The sequence below is a fragment of the Neoarius graeffei genome, chromosome 8 (assembly GCF_027579695.1).
Source record: "Neoarius graeffei isolate fNeoGra1 chromosome 8, fNeoGra1.pri, whole genome shotgun sequence".
Classification (NCBI taxonomy): domain Eukaryota; kingdom Metazoa; phylum Chordata; class Actinopteri; order Siluriformes; family Ariidae; genus Neoarius; species Neoarius graeffei.
In genome coordinates this window covers 74245850-74270480 of record NC_083576.1, presented here as the reverse complement: position 1 = coordinate 74270480, position 24631 = coordinate 74245850, and the positions used below count along the sequence as shown (strand labels likewise).

The following is a 24631-nucleotide window of genomic DNA, read 5'->3' as shown; positions in this document are numbered from 1 at the left end:
GCTGTTGCCTCACAGCAAGAGGGTCCGGGTTCGAGCCCCGTGGCCGGCAAGGGCCTTTCTGTGTGGAGTTTGCACGTTCTCCCCGTGTCCGCATGGGTTTCCTCCGGGTGCTCCGGTTTCCCCCACAGTCCAAAGACATGCAGGTTAGGTTAACTGGTGACTCTAAAGTGACCGTAGGTGTGAATGTGAGTGTGAATGGTTATCTGTGTCTATGTGTCAGTCCTGTGATGACCTGGCGACTTGTCCAGGGTGTACCCCGCCTTTCGCCCGTAGTCAGCTGGGATAGGCTCCAGCTTGCCTGCGACCCTGTAGAACAGGATAAAGCGGCTACAGATAATGAGATGAGATGAAAATCTATATAAACTGTACATTTTATAAATTTATTTTGGTCCTTTCATTTTATCACAACCTTACTAGCAAATCCAAATTATTGTAGAAAATTATAGATTCGAGAAACGTGTTCTCAGTAAAACCCCACACACACACACACACACACACACACAAATCTTACACCAATGTTGACTAAATTTCATGTTCATTGATGTACTTTTTTTTTGAAAATGCTGTTTTAATTTCTTTTAAAAGGGAGAAACTCATTACACTGACTCAGCAACACAAAATGCAACTAAAACTGAATAAATATTTGTAACTTATTTGAATTTTTTGTATAAAAGTTGTACACACAATATCATAAAAGATAAGTAAGCTTGTTTGTACTTGAGTTTAAAAAAAAAAATCCCGGAAGTACTGGACGTCATGACGTCATTAGCGTGCGCCACAGTCTCGTCACCATGGAAACCGAAAAGCGCTGCTGATACAAGGTAATGTTAATTAGCGTTATAAAGATATCATTATTCATAAAAAGTTATAAACTATAACGAAAGCTGACATTAACGCTCTAACTAGCTAAATTATAGCAGGTTTCAGCTTGCGCCTCGCTGCAGTTTTGTGTGTCATTTGGTGTCTTGTTTATTGACGTTATCAGAATCAGAACCAGAATCATGTTCATTGGCCAAGTATGTTGACACACACAAGGAATTTAGTTTCGGTAGTTGGTGTCTCTCCAGTGATACAGAAAAGGTAGGAGAGAGAGAGAGAGGAATGAATGAAATATATATACACAGTGGTGCTTGAAAGTTTGTGAACCCTTTAGAATTTTCTATATTTCTGTATAAATGACCTAAAACGTCATCAGATTTTCACACAAGTCCTAAAAGTAGATAAAGAGAACCCAGTTAAACAAATGAGACAAAAATATTATACTTGGTCATTTATTTATTAAGGAAAATGATCCAATATTATATATCTGTGAGTAGCAAAAGTATGTGAACCTTTGCTTTCAGTATCTGGTGTGACCCCCTGGTGCAGCAATAACTGCAACTAAACGTTTGCGGTAACTGTTGATCAGTCCTGCACACCGGCTTGGAGGAATTTTAACCCGTTCCTCCGTACAGAACAGCTTCAACTCTGGGATGTTGGTGGGTTTCCTCACATGAACTGCTCGCTTCAGGTCCTTCCACATCATTTCGATTGGATTAAGGTCAGGACTTTGACTTGGCCATTCCAAAACATTAACTTTATTCTTCTTTAACCATTCTTTGGTAGAACAACTTGTTTGCTTAGTTGTGTTGTCTTGCTGCATGACCCGCCTTCTCTTGAGATGCAGTGTTTTCCTTTCTCCAAACATAACGCTTCTCATTTAAACCAAAAAGTTCTATTTTGGTCTCATGCATCCACAAAACATTTTTCGAATAGCCTTCTGGCTTGTCCACATGATCTTTAGCAAACTGCAGATGAGCAGCAATGTTCTTTTTGGAGAGCAGTGGCTTTCTCCTTGCAACCCTGCCATGCACACCATTGTTGTTCAGTGTTCTCCTGATGGTGGACTCATGAACATTAACATTAGCCAATGTGAGAGAGGCCTTCAGTTGCTTAGAAGTTACCCTGGGGTCCTTTGTGACCTCGCTGATTATTACATGCCTTGCTCTTGGAGTGATCTTTGTTGGTCGACCACTCCTGGGGAGGTTAACACGGATCTTGAATTTCCTTCATTTGTACACAATCTGTCTGACTGTGGATTGGTGGAGTCCAAACTCTTTAGAGATGGTTTTGTAACCTTTTCCAGCCTGATGAGCATCAACAACGCTTTTTCTGAGGTCCTCAGAAATCTCCTTTGTTCATGCCATGATACACTTCCACAAACATGTGTTGTGAAGATCAGACTTTGATAGATCCCTGTTCTTTAAATAAAACAGGGTGCCCACTCACACCTGATTGTCATCCCATTGATTGAAAACACCTGACTCTAATTTCATCTTCAAATTAACTGCTAATCCTAGAGGTTCACATACTTTTGCCACTCACAGATATGTAATATTGGATCATTTTCCTCAATAAATAAATGACCAAGTATAATATTTTTGTCTCATTTGTTTAACTGGGTTCTCTTTGTCTACTTTTAGGACTTGTGTGAAAATCTGATGATGTTTTAGGTCATATTTATGCAGAAATATAGAATTCTCAAGGGTTCACAAACTTTCAAGCACTACCGTATGTATGTGCTTCGTACACGCGAATGTGCGTTAATAGTGCTAATGGAATTGTAATGAATGAAAATAAGAAAACTGCAAACGTGGCAGTATTGAATGAAAGATAAATAAATAAATAAATAAATAAATAAAAACGAATAAACTAAAACTTGCAGCTTAGTTCCTTATAAAACTGCACTAACTATACCTGAGACTGCATTTTTATTTTTTAAGCTGAGCGTCGTCACACCAAACATTGACTCTTTTTTATGTATTATTGCTTACTGATATTTATGGTAATTTTTTTAATGTAGAAATATTTAATTTTATTATTTTTGAAGGCATCGTTGCTCTACAGCATTTCACTGTATGTGCCTGAGACTTTTGCACAGTACTGTATATGTAAGTTACGTATATGTAATAAGACATGGACAGTATAGACATATATACATACATATACACACACACATTTTATATACACACACACACACACACACACACACACATACATTATATATATATATATATATATATATATATATATATATATATATATATATATATATATATATATATGGGTCTGTCTCAGAAATTGGGTACTGTGGGGGTACCCCACTAAATATACTCACAGTCAATAAACTATACGGTTTTGAATGATGTTGGTTTTAATTTGAAATAAAATGATGAAAGAAATAATACAGATAAAACTAAATCTTTGATGTGAATACTCTATTCAGAATTTGGCAAAAATTCTGCAAATTTGTGGAAAAATGGCAGCTTGATCTGGGACATGATAAATGGTTGACTACATCGCATTCCCTTAAAAAGGTTGTAGTCCACTGAAAAGTCTACAGTTATCACTAATTGTATTTTAAGTTGTAACTTTATACACCTAAGGATTGGTGCACTCACAGAATAATCATAACCGTAATAAAACATCATGCAAAATATTTGATCACCGTTGTAACTCCATTTTCCGCATACCCAAAACCAATACGATCGTGTGTTTTGATCTAAATGGAAAGCCTCAGAGTCGAGGTCACGACCTCACCAAAAGTAGCAACTTAAAATCACTACGCCATATAAAAATTTAGTTATAAGTCTGCGATTTTGTTTTTTAAAACGAAAGCTGAAAGTTAGGTATAGAATATGTTTCTTACAGAATATGTTACGATGGTAGCTGGTCTTGTATGAATTTCTGAGCTATAAAATGAGTTGTGGTCTATTTTTTACCGTAGCGTGTTATTTGTGTGCGGGGAAGGACACACATTAATAATTTGCATGTGTAGAATGGAATTTTCCACTCCAACAGTTAGAAGTTGATCGTGCTTCCATTTGCGGTCTTTCTGTTACGCGAGTGATCTGTTTGGACGTTATCACTGAAAAGGTAAGTTTTGACGGTTTTATTTTGTTTTAGTCTTGCAGTATAAGGCAATAGAATGTTTCTTTTTCATTTTACTTTCATATTTCGTAGTGTTTGCGTATTTTTGGCCAATATTTTGCAACCATGGTCAATTTAGATCGAACTTTTGATAGAATCTACGGCCAGTCATTTTGCCCTGCCCCCGCCTCGTGCTCCGTCCGGTGTGGTAGTGATGTCCTGTTGCTCGCGCGCTGCAGCAGAGACCCACGCGACCTTCAGCTGGTACAGTCACTGTTCTTTTACCAGCGCCGTTATTCTCATCTTTCCGGTGTGTTCTTGATTTTTCCATTGTGTCCTATTTCGCCATATCAAATACCCAAAATGTATCATCTCATCTCATTATCTCTAGCCGCTTTATCCTGTTCTGCAGGGTCGCAGGCAAGCTGGAGCCTATTCCAGCTGACTACGGGCGAAAGGCGGGGTACACCCTGGACAAGTCGCCAGGTCATCACAGGGCTGACACATAGACACAGACAACCATTCACACTCACATTCACACCTACGGTCAATTTAGAGTCACCAGTTAACCTAACCTGCATGTCTTTGGACTGTGGGGGAAACCGGAGCACCCGGAGGAAACCCACGCAGACAACATACAAACTCCACACAGAAAGGCCCTCGCCGGCCCCGGGGCTCGAACCCAGACCTTCTTGCTGTGAGGCGACAGCACTAACCACTACACCACCGTGCCGCCAAAATGTATCATATTATTCATATTTAAGTGAATAATCAATTCCGTCATCATAACTTGGTATTTTAACCCAAGCAATCAAAAAGAGGAAATTTATTCAATATTTTCACTCATCTGTGAAGGAGGGGCTTTAATTCTTCATGATGTACAACCCCGATTCCAAAAAAGTTGGGACAAAGTACAAATTGTAAATAAAAACAGAATGCAATGATGTGGAAGTTTCAAAATTCCATATTTTATTCAGAATAGAACATAGATGACATATCAAATGTTTAAACTGAGAAAATGTATCATTTAAAGAGAAAAATTAGGTGATTTTAAATTTCATGACAACACATCTCAAAAAAGTTGGGACAAGGCCACGTTTACCACTGTGAGACATCCCCTTTTCTCTTTACAACAGTCTGTAAACGTCTGGGGACTGAGGAGACAAGTTGCTGAAGTTTAGGAATAGGAATGTTAACCCATTCTTGTCTAATGTAGGATTCTAGTTGCTCAACTGTCTTAGGTCTTTTTTGTCGTATCTTCTGTTTTATGATGCGCCAAATGTTTTCTATGGGTGAAAGATCTGGACTGCAGGCTGGCCAGTTCAGTACCCGGACCCTTCTTCTACGCAGCCATGATGCTGTAATTGATGCAGTATGTGGTTTGGCATTGTCATGTTGGAAAATGCAAGGTCTTCCCTGAAAGAGACGTCGTCTGGATGGGAGCATATGTTGCTCTAGAACCTGGATATACCTTTCAGCATTGATGGTGTCTTTCCAGATGTGTAAGCTGCCCATGCCACACGCACTAATGCAACCCCATACCATCAGAGATGCAGGCTTCTGAACTGAGCGCTGATAACAACTTGGGTCGTCCTTCTCCTCTTTAGTCCGAATGACACGGCGTCCCTGATTTCCATAAAGAACTTCAAATTTTGATTCGTCTGACCACAGAACAGTTTTCCACTTTGCCACAGTCCATTTTAAATGAGCCTTGGCCCAGAGAAGACGTCTGCGCTTCTGGATCATGTTTAGATACGGCTTCTTCTTTGAACTATAGAGTTTTAGCTGGCAACGGCGGATGGCACGGTGAATTGTGTTCACAGATAATGTTCTCTGGAAATATTCCTGAGCCCATTTTGTGATTTCCAATACAGAAGCATGCCTGTATGTGATGCAGTGCCGTCTAAGGGCCCGAAGATCACGGGCACCCAGCATGGTTTTCCGGCCTTGACCCTTACGCACAGAGATTCTTCCAGATTCTCTGAATCTTTTGATGATATTATGCACTGTAGATGATGATATGTTCAAACTCTTTGCAATTTTACACTGTCGAACTCCTTTCTGATATTGCTCCACTATTTGTCGGCGCAGAATTAGGGGGATTGGTGATCCTCTTCCCATCTTTACTTCTGAGAGCCGCTGCCACTCCAAGATGCTCTTTTTATACCCAGTCATGTTAATGACCTATTGCCAATTGACCTTTTTGTACCTTTAACTTTTCCAGCCTCTTATTGCCCCTGTCCCAACTTTTCTGAGATGTGTTGCTGTCATGAAATTTCAAATGAGCCAATATTTGGCATGAAATTTCAAAATGTCTCACTTTCGACATTTGATATGTTGTCTATGTTCTATTGTGAATACAATATCAGTTTTGAGATTTGTAAATTATTGCATTTCGTTTTTATTTACAATTTGTACTTTGTCCCAACATTTTTGGAATCGGGGTTGTAGTTATTTTATATGTAAATCAATTTTACAAAAGCATTTGAATTGTAATCAAAAAAAATTTCCACAGTGGAGGCCAGATAAAGCAATATGCTATCTTTATTCTTATTAAACATGACAAAAGAAACATTGTTAGGTAAATGCAAAAAAAAAAAGAAGTAAATTTAGAAAATTTATTTTTTGACCATAATGTCCTAAATGAGAGACCAGTTTCTGAGACGGACCCATTTTATATATATAATTTCCACTCAAATTATATTTGATTTACTTTTCAAGCTTGTATTAAATGTGTTTATAGTTGTAGATTTATCTGTTATTAAATTCATCCAATAAGCCAAAGTTGCTATGTAAAAGAACATCAATCTCTGTGACACTGGAATCTGTAATCTCTGCTTTTCACTGCCATGTCTGAAGTTGAGACTGATATGGAAGAAGCCAGACTGAACGAGGAGGAGGAGGAGGAGGAGGAGAAAGAGGGAGAGGATGTCATCCTGGGAGAGTTACGGGAACTGCAACAGACTCTAGACAAAGTGCAAATCAATCTCTCAGCTCCCCACCTGTGAGTTTACTAAAGTTCACTGGTGTTTGCTCTGTGCTCAGCATTAAAGAGAAGAGGGCCATTATCACGGTTACGCCAGCCGATGCTCATAAACACCACGGCTGTTTACATCGCATAATCATTAACCGCAATGACAGAAACGTATCGCACATGCTATGCTTTTAAGGACAACAACCAAAACAAAATAGTATAAACTGAATTCATGTCAGCATGTGATGAAACAGTGAACAGTAATCAGTCTTTGACATGTTCTTCACATGTGGCTGTGTAGGAAAAAGCTCATGAAGTCCATAATTCCAGCACAGGAAGATCTGTGCATGAGTTCACGTTTAGCTGTGACATTAAAAACAGTTCGAGACTCAGTGAACATGCTGTGCTGTGTTAGACTCTGTTGTTTACCTAAGGACCTGTGGTCCTCTCCAGGGCTTGTAAATATTAACTCTAAAAGCAAAAAATGTATGCAGGATCTTGCGGAGTTTTTCATTTAGGTCTTCTGGGTCAGTTCAGCAACCACATGTGAGATCTCGCAAAGTTTTTCATTTACGTCAGTGTATTTCTGGGTCAGTCCTGGAGCATGCAAAAATATATAATTCAGGGAATTAAGAAGTAGGATTTTATTTTCTTAATTCTTTAGAAAGTGGTTGAAGCATGATATACAACTTACAGTCCTAAAGCTTATATGAAAAGCATGCGAGACCTCACAACATTTTTCATTTAGATTGAAAAGTTTATATTAGTTTTTCAATATACTTTCGTGTCAGGTCGGCAAGCTGGAAACCGCAAAACAATGGAGCATATGCACCAGTAGGAGAGGTTCATAGAATTTTGAGATTGGCTTCAAATATCCATCCATTATCTGTTGCCGTTTATCCTGTGCAGGGTCGCGGGCAAGCTGGAGCCTATCCCAGCTGACTATGGGCGAGAGGTGGGGTACACCCTGGACAAGTCGTCAGATCATCACAGGGCTGACAACCATTCACACTCACACCTACAGTCAATTTAGAGCCAATTAGCCTAACCTGCATGTCTTTGGACTGTGGGGGAAACCGGAGCACCCGGAGGAAACCCGCACAGACACGGGGAGAACATGCAAACTCCACACAGAAAGGCCCCTGTCGGCCACTGGGCTCGAACCCAGAACCTTCTTGCTGTGAGGCGACAGTACTAACCACTACACCATCGTGTCACTGGTCTCAAATGTAAAGACATTAAATCCATTTTATAGATCAAGTCAAGTCAAGTTTATGTGTATAGCGCTTTTAACAACAGACATTGTCACAAAGCAGATTTACAGACTTTAAACATGAGCTAATTTTATCCCTAATTTATCCCCAATTTATCCAAGATGTGGTTTTGTGTGCGTTTTCACAGTATTCAAGCTGAATGTTTACGCTGCCACTCAGTAACTGAGGCATTCTGCCACTCAGTGGCTGTAGCACATACAGTGAAGTCACATGCATACCCTCTGGCAATAGATAATATGATTGGTCACACAGTCTTGATACCCTAAATGCTGTAAATGCAACACAATTTTGAATATACTATGGCTGTTGCTGGCAAAACAATAGAAAACTTTAACACTAGCAAAATTTAAAAGTTGCGTAAACACTATTTCAGAAATATAGGAGGTGCATAAATGCTGTTTACGTCAGTTTAGCCTCCACTACAGTACACTACCCTGTTTCCATGTTGCCGAACTGACCTGGAAGTACACCGACCTCAATGAAAAAAAAATGGTACATGTTGTTGTTATTACGTTTTCTGTTCAAAAATGGATGAATTATTATTTAAGCCAGGAAAATTTCAGACAACTGCATTTTTAATAATTGTTTTTGAACAGTGAGTCAGTTTTAACTGGTTGTGGGATGCAAAGAGCTTTATGGACAAGAATATGGGTTGCGAACTGTGAATAGAGTGAGGAACTTCTAATTCAAGACAGGTATACACACACCAGCACTTTTGCCCCGATATGCTTAACGATATGCTTAAAGGTGCAGTATGTAGGATTTAGTGGCATCTAGTGGTGAGATTGCAGATTGCAACCAACTCACCTCCTCCATTTCCAAGCATGGATTAGAACCTACAGTACTGTGGCTGTCAGGTGTAGTAATATGTGTCTGCAGAGCCGTGGCAGTACGTGCGCAGCGACTGTTTGGCTCATCAACATTTCAATTGTTTTAGGTGGGTTTCCATGGAATTTGTGATATAAAATAAAAATAAAAACATCGCTCCCTTGTTGAACTCATGATGTCCTGAAGATAGGTCAAACACTTTTCTGTTACGCCATTCAGGAGCAGCTAACATTAAAAACTACACCTTTAAGGGTACATTAAATAAAATGCACCAGATTATGCATTAGCCGACATAAGTAATAGTGTAGTAGCTAGAATTAATGTACTTTATTCAATCCACGTTCACTAGATATGAGCAATTGCATGCTCAGATTGGCTACTCTACTACTAAGCTATCAGCTCATATACCGTGAGTAGAGAAAAACAAAATGGCAGAGCGTGTTGCTGAACCAACCGAGGACGAAATCAAAACTCTACTCGAAAACAAAACCCCCCAAAATACAAAGAAAGCAACAAAATATGGAATAAAAGTATTTGACGGTAAGAACATTCTTCGTAATAATTCTTTTTCAGGAATTATTCTTGCATTTTTCACAAATTGCTCCTGTCATTTCGCCGGTTTGTTTGCATTCTAAGGCCCACTTTACACGGGGACGGTCTGAAACAAAAACGCAAAAGTCCGTTTTCGTTCTCACTTTTTTCCGCGTCTACACGACCGTTTTCAAGGAGGAAATCTGCGTCTATACGGTGACGCATAAGTGTGTGGAATTCAACTGGATGTGCATGCCAGGCGGCTAGGTGGTGCTGTGAAAGACCTCCGCTATGTCTGCACGCATGCGCAACGTCTTCCGTCTTGTCTGATCTGCACATCCGCGCCGCGAAAACTTTGACTACTCTGGCTATGGTAAGTAAGAAAGTAAGTAAAAAAGTAAGACCATACTATACCCACCTCTGTTCATTAACGGTATATGTGCAGATTCGGTATAGATGTTCGAAGGACTCCTGGACGTTTATTAAAGCTGCCAGAGCAGCTTGAAGGTCCGTTGGATCGATGTAATCAGACATGCTCTTACTTTTTTACTTACTTTCTTACTTCCCGGGCTGGCATGTACAGTATATGACATATGTATGACGTAAACGCGTACCCGATGTGAGCAGATCCGAGCAGAGTTTCGCGTATTGGGTAGTTTAGACGGATATGCAACGGGGGCTGTTTTTAACTTATCCACTCTGGAAGCCGTTTTCAATTTTTTCCGTTTTTCAGCCTCGGAAACGCCGTCCCCGTGTAGACGAAAGGCACTTCCGATAAAATATTTAGTCGTTTTTACCCGACAGCGTCCTCGTGTAAACGGGCCCTAAGTGGAAATAATTTTGTCATACGTTTTGTGTCAAGCTTTTATTTACCAAATTTGCAAAAAATAAAATGCTCCGTTTCTCAAAATCCAGTGAATGTGGATAGAATAAAACAGTTATTCCACTCAGTCTCGTCGTACATGGCTTATAGCCGACTCGGTGCTATGCACCTCATCGGCTATCAGCTCATGTACGACTCGATTTCGTGGAATAACTGTTAAATATGCATTACATTTATGCCATTTAGCAAACACTTTTATCCAGAGTGACATATAACATACTCAGAGCATCCCAGGGAGCAGTTGGGGGTTAGGTGCCTTGCTCAAGGGCACTTCAGCCATTCCTGCTGCTCCAGGGAATTGAACCAGTGACCTTTTGGTCCCAAAACTGCTTCTCTAACCTTTAGGCCATGGCTTCCACCCATGCAATACATTTAGGCAAGCTATACCCAGAAATAAATCAATAAATAAGTTGATTGTAACAAAAACTCAATTCAGGATCATTAACTGGTATAATGCAGAAATACCACTGATCCACAACGACCTTTTTCTTACAGGTCAGAGCAGACACCTAAAGCAGACCCGTCTGAATGTCCTGCCTCATACACTGAAAACTCGGCCGAAGAGAAGATGTTGGTGTCCATGGCAAAAAACCTCCACGCTCAGTACTCCTATCTCTACCCCGATCGCAAACCACTGCTACTCTGCCCAGTCAATGAGTTTGGAGTGCAGGTGAAGTATTTACAACACCAGGAGCCGTACACTAGGTTTCCAACACGGACACTAGTCACTGGTTTTCCTGAGCTGATAAATATGATCTAATGAGCTGTTCTGTTCTCTGTATTCGTGCCTCTGTACTGCCAAAGTACCACACACACTGTTCTTTATTACTAGTGTGCTATTGATAAGAAATTTGATCAAATATTTCACAGTTATTCCACGAAATCGAGTCGTACACGAGCTGATAGTACGCGCCTCGTCAGCTATAAGCCATGTATGACGAGATGGAGCGGAATAACATATTCTATCCGCATTCACTGGATTTTGAGAAACGGAGCATTTTATTTTTATTTTTTTGCAAATTTGGTAAATAAAAGCTTGACACAAAACGTCCGACAAAATCATTTCCGCTTAGAATTTAAACAAACCGGCGAAATGACAGGAGCAATTTGCGAAAAATGCTGTAATAATAATAATAATTTTCATCTCATCTCATCATCTCTAGCCGCTTTATCCTGTTCTACAGGGTCGCAGGCAAGCTGGAGCCTATCCCAGCTGACTACGGGCGAAAGGCGGGGTACACCCTGGACAAGTCGCCAGGTCATCACAGGGCTGACACATAGACACAGACAACCATTCACACTCACATTCACACCTACGGTCAATTTAGAGTCACCAGTTAACCTAACCTGCATGTCTTTGGACTGTGGGGGAAACCGGAGCACCCGGAGGAAACCCACGCAGACACAGGGAGAACATGCAAACTCCGCACAGAAAGGCCCTCGCCGGCCACGGGGCTCGAACCCGGACCTTCTTGCTGTGAGGTGACAGCGCTAACCACTACACCACCGTACCGCCAATAATAATTTTTGAAAAATAAAAAAATGACACTCTTCCCATCAAATATTTTCATTCCATATTTTGTTACCTTTTTTTTGTATTTTTTGGGGTTTTATTTTCAAGTAGAGTTTTTATTTCGTTCTCGGTTGGTTCAATAACACGCTCCGCCATTTTGTTTTTTCTACTCACCATATATGAGCTGATATCCTAATAGTAGAGTAGCCAACCAGAGCGGGCGATTGCTCATATCCAGCGAAGTTGGATAGAATAAATCAAAGTATGTCCATTTATAACTTTGTGCTCTTGTTTTGCTGTAACAGAAGTTTGTAAGCACCACGTTGCGGCGTACGCTGATATCCTACAGCAAGCTGTATGACTGGCAGGGCTGTGCTCGTTTCATCTCTGACTTTTTGACTTTGGAGCTGCTGGATTGTCCAACAGAAGTGGTAAGAGATACGTCTTCTGCTTGTACTGTAAATATTGCACTTCCCAAAAAAGGTTTATGGCCATGTCTCGACCCATGCTTCAGGAGATACACCTGGATACAGTGGATTTGTACCTCAGAGTTGCTGCTGTAATCATAAAGACTGTGCTCATACCAAGAGCATAACAGTATTATAATTACACAAGATATCCAGGGGCATGTGTAAGCCACTGACGGCAGCTCATCAGCATACAGAGTGGTAATGTGCTTCCTGTGGTTGTGTGATTTTTATTTTTAGCCGAAACAGCTTTACTCTCCAACATGGGTGGTGCGGACTCGGAGAGGTACATGTTTTGATTTCTCCACCTTGCTGTGCAGTTTATTGCTGGGTGCAGGCTACGACGCCTACTGTGTCAGTGGCTATGCTGTCAAAGAGATGTGCCTGTTCGATCTGAGCCAGCAGGAATGTCCACTACTTAAACCTCAGGGCACGGTGAGTGATCGCACAGCAGCACCGAGGATGTATGATTCACTTCCATTACACTACATTTATTCCATAAAAAATAGACAAAATATCTCATGATAATTAAGTTGGCATGGTTTGTATGTGTGTGTAGGGTGGGAGGAAGAGACGTGAGCAGGAGGACGTGAATAAGTACAAGGTTGCACCTCCACGAGAACTGAAAAGCAAATTCCAGCAGGATCAGGAACAGAAAATTCAACAGGCGCGTCAGGCATCGCTCGTCAAACAGCAGAAGGCCAAGGGACTAAACGAGGTCCGAGTCAAGGGATTAGAGCACACTGATTACGATATGTGCATGTTTGTGTGTTGTGTAAGAGATAACAAAGCATTCTGATATTCGAAAATATTGAAGAAGGTTAATGTGGAGTGGAGTTTTTAAGTCTAGTCACTATCTTCACACTTTTGAGGCAGTCGAGAGCTCTATATATTACAAAGTGCTCCTTTAAAGGTAGACTGCCTTTCAGATTTGAAAGGCCCTAAATTCTCTGCTATTTTTTCCTGCTTCACCATGACCCAATGCAAGATACTACGTCATGCATGATGTGGTGGGCTTTCCCTGTTTGCACAAGGCATTGTCTCATCTCATCTCATTATCTCTAGCCGCTTTATCCTGTTAGCTGGAGCCTATCCCAGCTGACTACGGGCGAAAGGCGGGGTACACCCTGGACAAGTCGCCAGGTCATCACAGGGCTGACACATAGACACAGACAACCATTCACACTCACATTCACACCTACGGTCAATTTAGAGCCACCAGTTAACCTAACCTGCATGTCTTTGGACTGTGGGGGAAACCGGAGCACCCGGAGGAAACCCACGCGGACACGGGGAGAACATGCAAACTTCGCACAGAAAGGCCCTCGCCGGCCACGGGGCTCGAACCCAGGACCTTCTTGCTGTGAGGCGACAGCGCTAACCACTACACCACCGTGCCGCCGGACAAGGCATTGTGGGATACAAATTTGAAACAGGAGAGAAAAATGAACCGTGAAAGACCGACTGCAGTAACGGAAAGCGAGAAGAACAGACGTGATCTTGCGAAGGAAAGGAAACGCAGGACCAAACTAATAAATATCGGCGCTCAGCGAGCACCTCGGTGTGATCAGATGTTCATTTCACGACAGAATGATGGAACTGTCAGTGCACGGTCAAGGTAAACCTGTAGATGGCAGTAATGCAACACTGTGGATGCCAGCTGCTGTAAAACCCAAAAGAAGAAGAAGGTAAACCTGCGCATGCGCACACGTAATTCCTCTGTCTGCTTGACTGCACGAAGCGAGCGATTTCATGCACATTATTTGCTCGGGAATCCCCTCAAATTAAATCACTTCCCAGCCACAGAATGGTCTGATATTTTGTGAGATATTACAGAAATAAACATATATCACAATGACCAAATTTTATGAAATCATTTTATGAAATCGAAAGCCCATCTCGCTTTAATGTCATAAATCTCGTGCTTGGGGTCTGAGTTACTAGATGATATAGCAAATGATTTGGCAAGTCATTGCCTCAGTAGTTTCCTATCATGTATCGTGAAAAACCTAGCTGTACTGGAAATTTAACCTCACCGATGAAATCCTGTAAAGGTGAAATATCACGTCTTTGGCTGTGCATACTCCAATAAATTTGACAGGTTTGATGTTTATCCTTTCCTACACAAACAGGAATGTCATTCAGATCCTCTGTGGGGTATGCGGGTCCACAGCTGGGTTCTGGTTCTGGCAGAAAAACGTGACATAGTGGAGAACTTCTTTATTGACCCGCTCTCAGGCCAGAGCTATCCCACGTCTAGCGCGCATTTCCTCGGCATCGAGAGCGTCTGGAACCATGAGAACTACTGGATCAACATGCAGGACTGTCGCTTCGGCTGTACGGTCAGTATGTGTGGATTCCTGAGCAGATGACCGTGTTAAACGGCAGTGTTAAAAGAGATTAAGCATTGTTTGTTTTAACTACAATGTTGAGTATTAAAGAAATTAATTTAAAAAATCTTTTTTTTACTTCATGGTTACACATCTTCTGGATTTGGGAAAACTTTGCTATATATTTGTTTGTCTTTGTGTCTCTCAGGAGATGACGTATGACCTGCATGATGTGCTAAAGTGGGAGTACATGTTATGCGGCCCCGGGAACTCTTCACTACTAGGAGAAGAACAAGAGGAGCAGGATGATGTAAGCTCTTGCTTTCATGCACCTTCCATTCTGAGCGTGTGAACTGGACATTCAGACTTTGTTTAGACAGACTTATTGATTTTTTTTTTTTGGACAAATGTTTTTCATACAATATTTCATCAGTATTCAGTCATTAAACTAAAAGCAGGAGAGATTATAGCACGTAATACATACAACAGCATGACAGTTTAGTCAGTTTCAAATGAAATTAAATAAGGATCCTCAAAAGAAAAGTCAAAATATAACATATGAGCTTAAGATAATATTCAAGCACAAGACAAAACACTAAAATGTAGTCTGCCTCACCTATTATTCATTCATTTAATGAAATATCTTCACAGTAAAGACACTTTTTTTATGTGAGGTTCTCCGTGGTTCTGTTAATAAGGCCAAGAAAAAATAATTGTTTGTTTCCTATTACATCTTGAAAAAAATAGGGTAGGTAGGTAGGTCTTTTTATTTTATTTTATTTTTTTTATCACACAAAATACCGGGTAGGTAGGTTTTTTTTTTTTTTTTAAATAAATTTTAGGTGTGGGACAAACAGTGGCACATAGTGGGGAAGTGTCATTCTGTGACTCAACCATCCAGAACCAGGCCTAAGAAAACCAGTGAAGCTTGTGGAATACAGGATTCGGAGCCCATGGATAAAATATGGAGTGCTCGGACGCTTAAAGGAACTATAAACATAACAACTACAAATGTTGAACCTTAACTTTATTAGGAACACTATGTTGTGAACTTGTATGTTTAATATGAATACAAAGAACATCGTGATATCGATACCGCCGTTAGCCTGGGCGCTGTGTGTATACTGTTTGCATGACTCGTCCAGCGGAGGATGATAATGTTTGTAGAGTTCCTTTACAGTTGAAAACTTATAAAATGAACTTATTGTCTTACAATCTTCCGTGTGGTCGCAACCGATCACGGTAATTGAGAACACTTCGTTGGCCGCCATGATGCCTAGCGTTGTGTACGACACAAGCCGGAGTTTCCCGGAAAGAGGTCATGACGTCAGATTGAGGCTGTGAGAAATCAATGAGTGTTTCTTGTCCGATATATGCGTTTTAGAATTAGTCACTTGTCAGATCGACAATATTATGCAAATCGTAATGCAGATTTTTTTTTTTTCAAAATTTATTGTTGGTCGGCGAAAAAACATATTTTTTTTTTAAACATCTAACAAAAAAGTCTAGGGTCGGGGCATTTTTTAAACGGTCGGTCGGGTAACCGGAAACAAACAATTTTTTTTTCTTGGCCTAATAATAATAATCATGGGCGGCACGGTGGTGTAGTGGTTAGCGCTGTCACCTCACAGCAAGAAGGTCCGGGTTCGAGCCCCGTGGCCGGCGAGGGCCTTTCTGTGTGGAGTTTGCATGTTCTCCCCGTGTCCGCGTGGGTTTCCTCCGGGTGCTCCGGTTTCCCCCACAGTCCAAAGACATGCAGGTTAGGTTAACTGGTGACTCTAAATTGACCGTAGGTGTGAATGTGAGTGTGAATGGTTGTCTGTGTCTATGTGTCAGCCCTGTGATGACCTGGCGACTTGTCCAGGGTGTACCCCGCCTTTCGCCCGTAGTCAGCTGGGATAGGCTCCAGCTTGCCTGCGACCCTGTAGAACAGGATAAAGCGGCTAGAGATAATGAGATGAGATAATAATCATCTCATCCGGCCGACAAGCTCATGCCATCATGTGTTGTCCATTGTCCATCCATCCAGCGTCATCCACATTTCACAAAAATCGCTGCTTCTCTCTCAATTCTTCACTGATTTTTATCCTTTTTGGCAGGAAGGTAGGTCTCCCTGGGGTGCATATAGCTTGTACCCACATTTGCATAATTGCAGTTAATAATCAAGATATGGAGTAATTAAGCCCTAACGAGCAGTTTCCACACAAATCGCTTCTTCTACCTCAATTCTTCACTGATTTTGATTCTTTTTGGCATGAAGGTAGGGGTACCTAGGGTGCATATAACTTCTACCCAGATTTGATTTCTCACGGGGCCGGAGTGAGCTACGCCGTCATCGACAGTCTCGTTATTATTATTATTATTATTGGATATGGCGTGTCCAAATGAATCGAACAAGAATGAAAAATGAAATGAAAAAATCCGAAAATACCAACAGCTGTGTTTCGAATTACAAGAACGATGAGAACAATTTAAAGTGAAAGTTATCCCTGTAATAATAGGGTGTTTAGGAGGAGGAAAAAAAAACAACTGAAAGATGATATTAAAGAACTGTTCAATGATGAAAACGTCATAGAAAACCTCTGCAACGAAATGCAAAAGACAGTAATATGGGAAAGTGAAACGGTAATTAGAAAGACGATATCCGTCTTGATCGAGTGAAAATATTTGACTTTCGCACGTAGCTACCAAATCTTGTTAGCCATTGGCCTTTCTCTAAATTTCTAGGTTATCCCCCTTTTTTTTTTTTTTTAGGGAAAGAGCATTGGCCAAATGAACAATAGCTTTGCTTACCCTAGATTGTATTTTTATTTTGATCTTTGGTATTATGTACTATTGTACAACTGGTTAATAATAATAATAATAATAATAATAATAATAATAATTGTACTGAATGCTGATGCAGCCTTAGGATTTCTCAGAAGTAGGTGTGCCTCAGGTTTAAATATCAGTCATTAATCTAATTAGTTTTTTTATTGTACCAAAAAAAAACCCTCGGGTAATTCTACATTATGTTCTTTGAAAAAAATTTTGGTTTTATGTTTATATGTGAATAAAATATATCAAATATACATAACACAAAACAAACACATCAACATTCATGTTGCTCACGGGATCCTTTTGTTTAGTCTTACACTATTCCAAATAAATCTCCATTTTAAATAGAATTGTATAATTTTTAATGAACCATGACTGTTTTTAATGATCATTTTGTGTTTATTGTTGCAGGAGGAGACAGACGAGTCTAAGCATTTTGAAATGCCTCGGTCTTGGGTTACACAAATCCACATCTCAGAAAAAGGTAACTTTTGCCATGTGCATGACCTTTAATAACCTCAGCACACCCGGTCAGTTTTATAGAGCATGCCATTCAATGCAGTGGCCTTTGTGACCTTTGGTGTTTACTCTTTGCATTTAAAGATATGGAAAGTCGTTACCCTGGTGGGTCAAAGGTTATCCGTTACAGAAGGGCCATGCTGGAGAAATTTTCCCCTTATCTCCTGGAAGATGGATTAGTCACAAGACTCACTACTTATGATGACCCGGAATGTGAGTTTTAAGAAAATAGATTAAATTTTTCATGATAAAAATGTACAGAACTCAACTGATGCCAAGTCCGTATTTAGTCTCTGACTGATCCTGCACTTGATTCTCTTCTTCTCAGTCATTGGTCAGCCTTTCCTTTCATCCTTTCTCTCTCCTTTTGTGCATTGTGAAGGCACTCATATCAACACAGTGAAGGAGTGGTATGAAAACCGACAGGATAAGCTCCTAAAGAGGGAACTGAACAAAGCCACCAATGTTACTACGGAGCATTTCTCATCAGGAAGGAGCTTCTATCTAAAAAGTAAATTTGTTTCTCTATTTAATAAACAGAGAGAGTTACATTATCATCAGATCCAATTTAGACTCATCTCATCTCATTATCTCTAGCCGCTTTATCCTGTTCTACAGGGTCGCAGGCAAGCTGGAGCCTATCCCAGCTGACTACGGGCGAAAGGCGGGGTACACCCTGGACAAGTCGCCAGGTCATCACAGGGCCGGCACACAGACACAGACAACCGTTCACACTCACATTCGCACCTACGGTCAATTTAGAGCCACCAGTTAACCTAACCTGCATGTCTTTGGACTGTGGGGGAAACCGGAGCACCCGGAGGAAACCCACGCGGACACGGGGAGAACATGCAAACTCCACACAGAAAGGCCCTCGCCGGCCACGGGGCTCGAACCCGGACCTTCTTGCTGTGAGGCGACAGCGCTAACCACTACACCACCGTGCCGCCCCAATTTAGACTCATCATTATTTAATTAATTGATTATTATTACTCATTAATTAAAGCTAAAAATGAAAATAAAACAATGAACAGGGAGGAGCTACATGCTGAAAAGTGCAAAGTCTCTCAGTTAAGTGTACTCTTAGTTCATTGTTTTAATAATCCATCCATTCATCTATCTGTACATCATCTGTACACCCATCCATCCATCCATCCATCTGTTAGTTAGTCCATCTGTCTACCCATCTGTCCACCCATCCATCTGTCCATATATATATATATATATATATATATATATATATATATATATATATGTGTGTGTGTGTGTGTGTGTGTGTGTGTGTGTGTGTGTAAAGTAAAATGATGACCAACAAAAGTGGGTGCTTTAGATAATTGTTTTGCATTAATTAATTAATTAGTTAGTTAGTTAGTTATTTTCACTCTACTTGACTCTTAGGTGGGGTTTACATTAGACCGTATCAGCGGATCATCAGATTAACGTTTTTAAAACGATTAGTGTGCACACAGCAACACCAATACACGATTCGCGTGCACACAGCAATACCAATACACGGATACGCTCGGCTCCGCAGGCATCACAGAGCGCGCGAGTGTAGTGCACAAGCAGTAATTCGGGACTGAGCCGCTGTGTGTGTGATCCCAGTGCATATCACTTACCACTTGCAAGTGGAAGGATGGCAAGCCTAAATCATAACTACACAATGGGCAGTATTTGCATCAGTATTTGCAGTATTTTCATACTTTTATACTCTTTAATGAAAGGTGATACAAGGCGGAAGTCCGTGCCGTTTTTCAGCAGTCGCGTCACATGACCAACGCCAGCGAATCAGGAAGGTGGATGTCACAGTGACGTTGTCCAATGACGACGCCAGCTAGAGCTCAGCACAGCGTATCCGCGTATTCTCAGTGTTTACACAGCACCGGAGCTGACACGATCTGGATTGAATACGTGGACGCTGGCGGATTCCCGTTTCCCGGCGTTTCCAGGCGGTTTAATGTAAACGGACAGTGCATCCGCGAAGAAAACGAGACAGATACGGTCTAATGTAAACTTGACCTTAGTCTCTTTCTTTGAACAGAAAGACTCAGAAGGTGCGACTATTTACATGACAATGTCTGCAGTTTAACCAAAGATAAAGCCAATGATTAAAACTCATTAAAGCACAAACCCAAACACTGAGTGAGATTCTCTGTTCTGTGCAGCTCACACGTACATGACTCTGGTCCATCAGACGGAGCACCACATGGAGTTCTACAGTAAAACTCGAGCTGACAACTTGGTCAGTCGAGTTGATACACCGACAGGAATGACGGAGAAATTTCAGGACCGTTCTGACTTCCTCTATTACCGGCATGTCGTTTACGGACCTTTTGAGCCGGCACAAAAACTTGGAGTTCAGCGACCCATTCAGGTTACGACAGAACACACACACACACACACACCCTATCAAGTACTGCAGCCTTTCACCTGCTACAATGCTACCCACCAATAATCAACAATTTCTTTGTGGTATAACTTTAACCACATTAGCATAGCATAGCTACCTTATGGCTCCTATGTACCATGGAAACTGGGTCAATAATGTGTATGTGTGCTTTTTAAGCAGAAGGTCGTGGTGAAATTCCATAGGGACCGAGCCAAACCAGCCAGCAAGGATGTGGCCGAAATAATATTCCAGATTTTGCAGAATCGAATTGAGGTTACATACCATCTAGACGAAGAAAGAATCATTCCAGATTTTGACATCTTTGAAAAACCTCTTAACCCTGACGTCTTCTCAGACAGCATGGTGTCCAGCTTTCAGGTTTGACTGAGTCATAAAGACATTAATAAAACCCCACCTCTCTGCCTTCTAGTGGTCATTTCATTTTTGACAACAGAGGCACACTTTCAACAACCATCTGTTGTTACCTCGCCCAGGACGGAGTCCACCAGGGGGCGAGGTATTGTTTTCGGTCGTGTTTCTTTGTTTTTTTGTTCACGATATTACGGGAAAACGGCTGGATCAATCTTCATGAAACTTTCAGGATAGATGGGCACTGGTCTCAAATAGAACCTCCAACATTTTGAGGGTCATCCGGTCAAGGTCACCAAAAAGGTCAAAATCATTTTTGCTGTGGCTACTGCCACTACGTCATCATGCTGTAAGAGTGTAACAGTCACACGCTGCACATGCGCATACACGTGTTCCGATTAAAATCGCTTTCAGACATGTTTATGCTTATTACAGAGCGAAAGTGTGTTCCACTGAGCTCTAGCGCCGGGCCATTTCCGGGTAATAAGAGTTTGGGTCATGGCGACAGCGTGTGTATGTCAGCCTCGGTTCAGAGGTTTCAGTTTCGAAAACTGTAAGAGGTAAGAGTAGAATAATATAAAGTACAGACACTTGGTATATTTTATTTCTCATCTCATTATCTCTAGCCGCTTTATCCTGTTCTACAGGGTCGCAGGCAAGCTGGAGCCTATCCCAGCTGACTACGGGCAAAGGCGGGGTACACCCTGGACAAGTCGCCAGGTCATCACAGGGCTGACACATAGACACAGACAACCATTCACACTCACATTCACACCTACGGTCAATTTAGAGTCACCAGTTAACCTAACCTGCATGTCTTTGGACTGTGGGGGAAACTGGAGCACCCGGAGGAAACCCACGCAGACACGGGGAGAACATGCAAACTCCGCACAGAAAGGCCCTCGCCGGCCACGGGGCTCGAACCCGGACCTTCTTGCTGTGAGGTGACAGCGCTAACCACTACACCACCGTGCTGCCCCATATTTTACTTCTGTGATTTTTAAATTGTTCATTTTTGGATTACGCTTCGTTTTTGTGGCTACTGCCTCACAGAGTAAATATATATGCTATATTTACTGTATGGACATGGGATCAGAAAACAATTTTATTTATAAGCAGGAGCCACATGCACCCATAGGGCACCTAATTTTTTTTTCGTGATATCTTCCTTCATATTCATCATAAGTGCGACCGGGTGAGGTTTGTTTTGCCTGGCAACACCATTTTTTTTTTCTTTCTTGGTGTCAGTGTTTAAAGAAGCAGCACTGCACTGAAGTTGTGTAAAAAATATAATTCGCATACAAACCAAGTATATCTACTTGCTATAGAAACTCTTTAAAGACTGCCTGGAAGGTTCGAATACATTTGGCTAGAAGATAAATCCATGATTAATTTAGCATCACATATCCTTTGAGTGGGTTGATGTAGCTTGAATCGTTTTCATCCTCTTCCTCTCGGTGTACCTGTAGGTGGACCCGCTTGCAAAACCCTCCCCAAAATCTCACCTGTACCAGACCCTCATGGTCCTGATGAAGGAGGAGGAGAAAGTCTTAATCAGTATCAAGGACTCTGAGAATGAAGTAATCATATTAAAAATGTTCTCATTTATCAGGAGCTGTATAACTTTATTTTAATATTTGTTTTCTGGATCAGCAGTCTTTGAAATTCTGAAAAAGAACATTCTGTGTGTTTGTGTGTGTGTGTGTGTGTAAGGTGGGGTACATCCTTCAGGTAAGAGAACAAGAAGAAAGTGCCATTATGCTTACGATCTCCACTTACGACATAGCTAGGAATGAGAAGGCACGCCTTCACGTGGAAAACCTGGTGAGATATATTATCAGCAGCATGTTAACAAATTGTTTCTTTACTGACTTACTGACCTATCGTACAGTGCCCTCCACAATTATTGGCACCCCTTGTAAAGATGAGTAAAAAAAGGGTTAAAAACAAATCCACCTTTTGGTGAAGTCGCTTCATCTCACACTGAAAAAATGAGCAAAACCCAAGCTTTAATTGAAGCACATTTATTCAGAGAAAATGAAATCCCTCATCAAGAAAATTATTTTCAACAAAACCACATGTGCCATTATTATTGGCACCCCTGGAAATTAAAGTGAACCCAATGTAACAAGCATGTTATCCATTTAAATTGTGCATAAGCATCTTCTTTTACCAAGGACCCGTGCAAATGTTATCAAAATGTTACAATAGCACCTGATGTAATTTATGTATTTTTTCTAATCAAAGGTAAAAGCTAGAATAAAAAATGGATTCTACTCCCTGAGGGTTTAACTACTCGTCACTATGCAACGTTCTACCCACTACTGTTAAAAAATAGCTGAATTGGTAAGCTCTGCCCGAATTGTAAATTCTCATTTTTCTTTCTTCTGTAGAAGCACCTGGCCCGAAAGAAGCAACTGAGTAAAGAATACAAGATTGTGGACATCTTGGCTCCGTTCCTGGCTCAAATGGGAGACCCCGCGTACCTGACCAAGCAGCAGGCAGTGCAGGTCCATGCAGCCTGCCTTGGCAACCTAAAGCAGAGACTTATAGACAAGGCCAATCTCATCCAGGCTCAATTTGAAAAGGTGACACTGACATCTCCAGTGTGTCTTCTTCTTCTTCTTCTTTCAGCTGTTCCCGTTAGGGGTCATCACAGCAAATAATGTTCCTCCATCTCCTCCTGTCCTCTGTATATTTTTCTGGAGCACCAACCGTCCTCATGTCCTCCTTCACCACATCCATAAATCTCATCTTTTCCTTCTACCTGGCAACTCCATCTCCAGCATTCTTTTCCCAGTATACCCTGGATCTCTCCTCTGAACATGTCCAAACCATCTCAGCCTCGCCTTTCTCACTTTGTCTCCAAGCCGTCCTACATGTCCTGTCTCTTTAATACACTCGTGTCTAATCCTGTCCAACTTTGTCACTCCCAGTGAGAATCTCAGCATCTTCAGCTCCGCTACCTCCAGTTCAGCCTCCTGTCTTTTTGTCAGTGCTGCTGTCTCTAAACCGTACAACATCGCTGCTCTTACTACTGTCTTGTACACTTTCCCTTTCACTCTTGCTGGCAACCTTGTGTCACAAATCACTCCTGACACTCTTCTCCGTCCATTCCAATCTGATTGCACTCTCTTCTTCACTTTCACTTCTTCCATTGAGCAGGTTAAGCAAACTATCGTGCACTTTGTGATATAAGCATGAAATTTGGCATGATTGTTGCTTATAGGTCACTTTTTCAGAAAAAAGTGCTAGCCACGAAAAAAATTCAATATGGCGGCCATTTTTCAAGATGGCCACCAGACGCATCCTCGTTTCATGTTTTTGTTAAGAAAACACAGAGCAAATTGTTATATAAACATGAAATTTGGCAATAATGTTCTGTGTAGGTCATGTTATCAGTTAAAAGTGCTAGCCCTCCAGAAAATTCAATATGGCGGCCATTTTTCAAGATGGCCGCCAGACGCGTACCCATTTTGTGGCTTTGTTAAAAAGCCACAGTGCATATTGTCATATGAACCTGAAATTTGGCAGTAATGTTCTGTGTAGGTCATGTTTTCAGTTGAAAGTGCTAACAGACCAAAACATTCAATATGGCAGCCATTTTTCAAGATGGCTGCCAGACGCACATCCCCGTTGTGTGGTTGTGCTCATGTGTGCCCCTAAAATGGACTGCTATTGCCGGGATGGCAATGAGCTCTCATTGCTTACAAAATATCCCAAATGGCTTGCGAACCACACAGCCTCTGGCAGTCAAGTGTCCACCCTAGCCTTCCAGAGCTGGCAGGGGTGATTTTGCAGATAGAGGTGGTGCGAAAGGCGGGTATC

The 24631-nt window shown here is 41.3% G+C and overlaps 1 protein-coding gene across 2 annotated transcripts in view; it reads left to right on the top strand.

The window, feature by feature from the left end:
* Positions 1-779: 779 nt before the first annotated feature.
* ccdc135 (coiled-coil domain containing 135) overlaps positions 780-24631 on the top strand; it is a 33613-nt gene continuing 9761 nt past the window's right edge. The window contains exons 1-16 of one of the 2 annotated variants that reach the window (XM_060927039.1): positions 780-821; positions 6769-6913; positions 10895-11069; positions 12218-12343; positions 12620-12814; positions 12939-13097; positions 14512-14721; positions 14918-15019; positions 17938-18010; positions 18130-18258; positions 18428-18556; positions 20211-20419; positions 20615-20812; positions 22273-22383; positions 22517-22627; positions 23197-23391. In XM_060927039.1, the coding sequence (XP_060783022.1) occupies positions 6780-6913; positions 10895-11069; positions 12218-12343; positions 12620-12814; positions 12939-13097; positions 14512-14721; positions 14918-15019; positions 17938-18010; positions 18130-18258; positions 18428-18556; positions 20211-20419; positions 20615-20812; positions 22273-22383; positions 22517-22627; positions 23197-23391 (2256 nt within the window). In that variant the 5' untranslated portion in view covers positions 780-821; positions 6769-6779. The remainder of the gene's footprint in view (positions 822-6768; positions 6914-10894; positions 11070-12217; positions 12344-12619; positions 12815-12938; positions 13098-14511; positions 14722-14917; positions 15020-17937; positions 18011-18129; positions 18259-18427; positions 18557-20210; positions 20420-20614; positions 20813-22272; positions 22384-22516; positions 22628-23196; positions 23392-24631) is intronic. The other variant, XM_060927040.1, reaches the window with a different exon arrangement.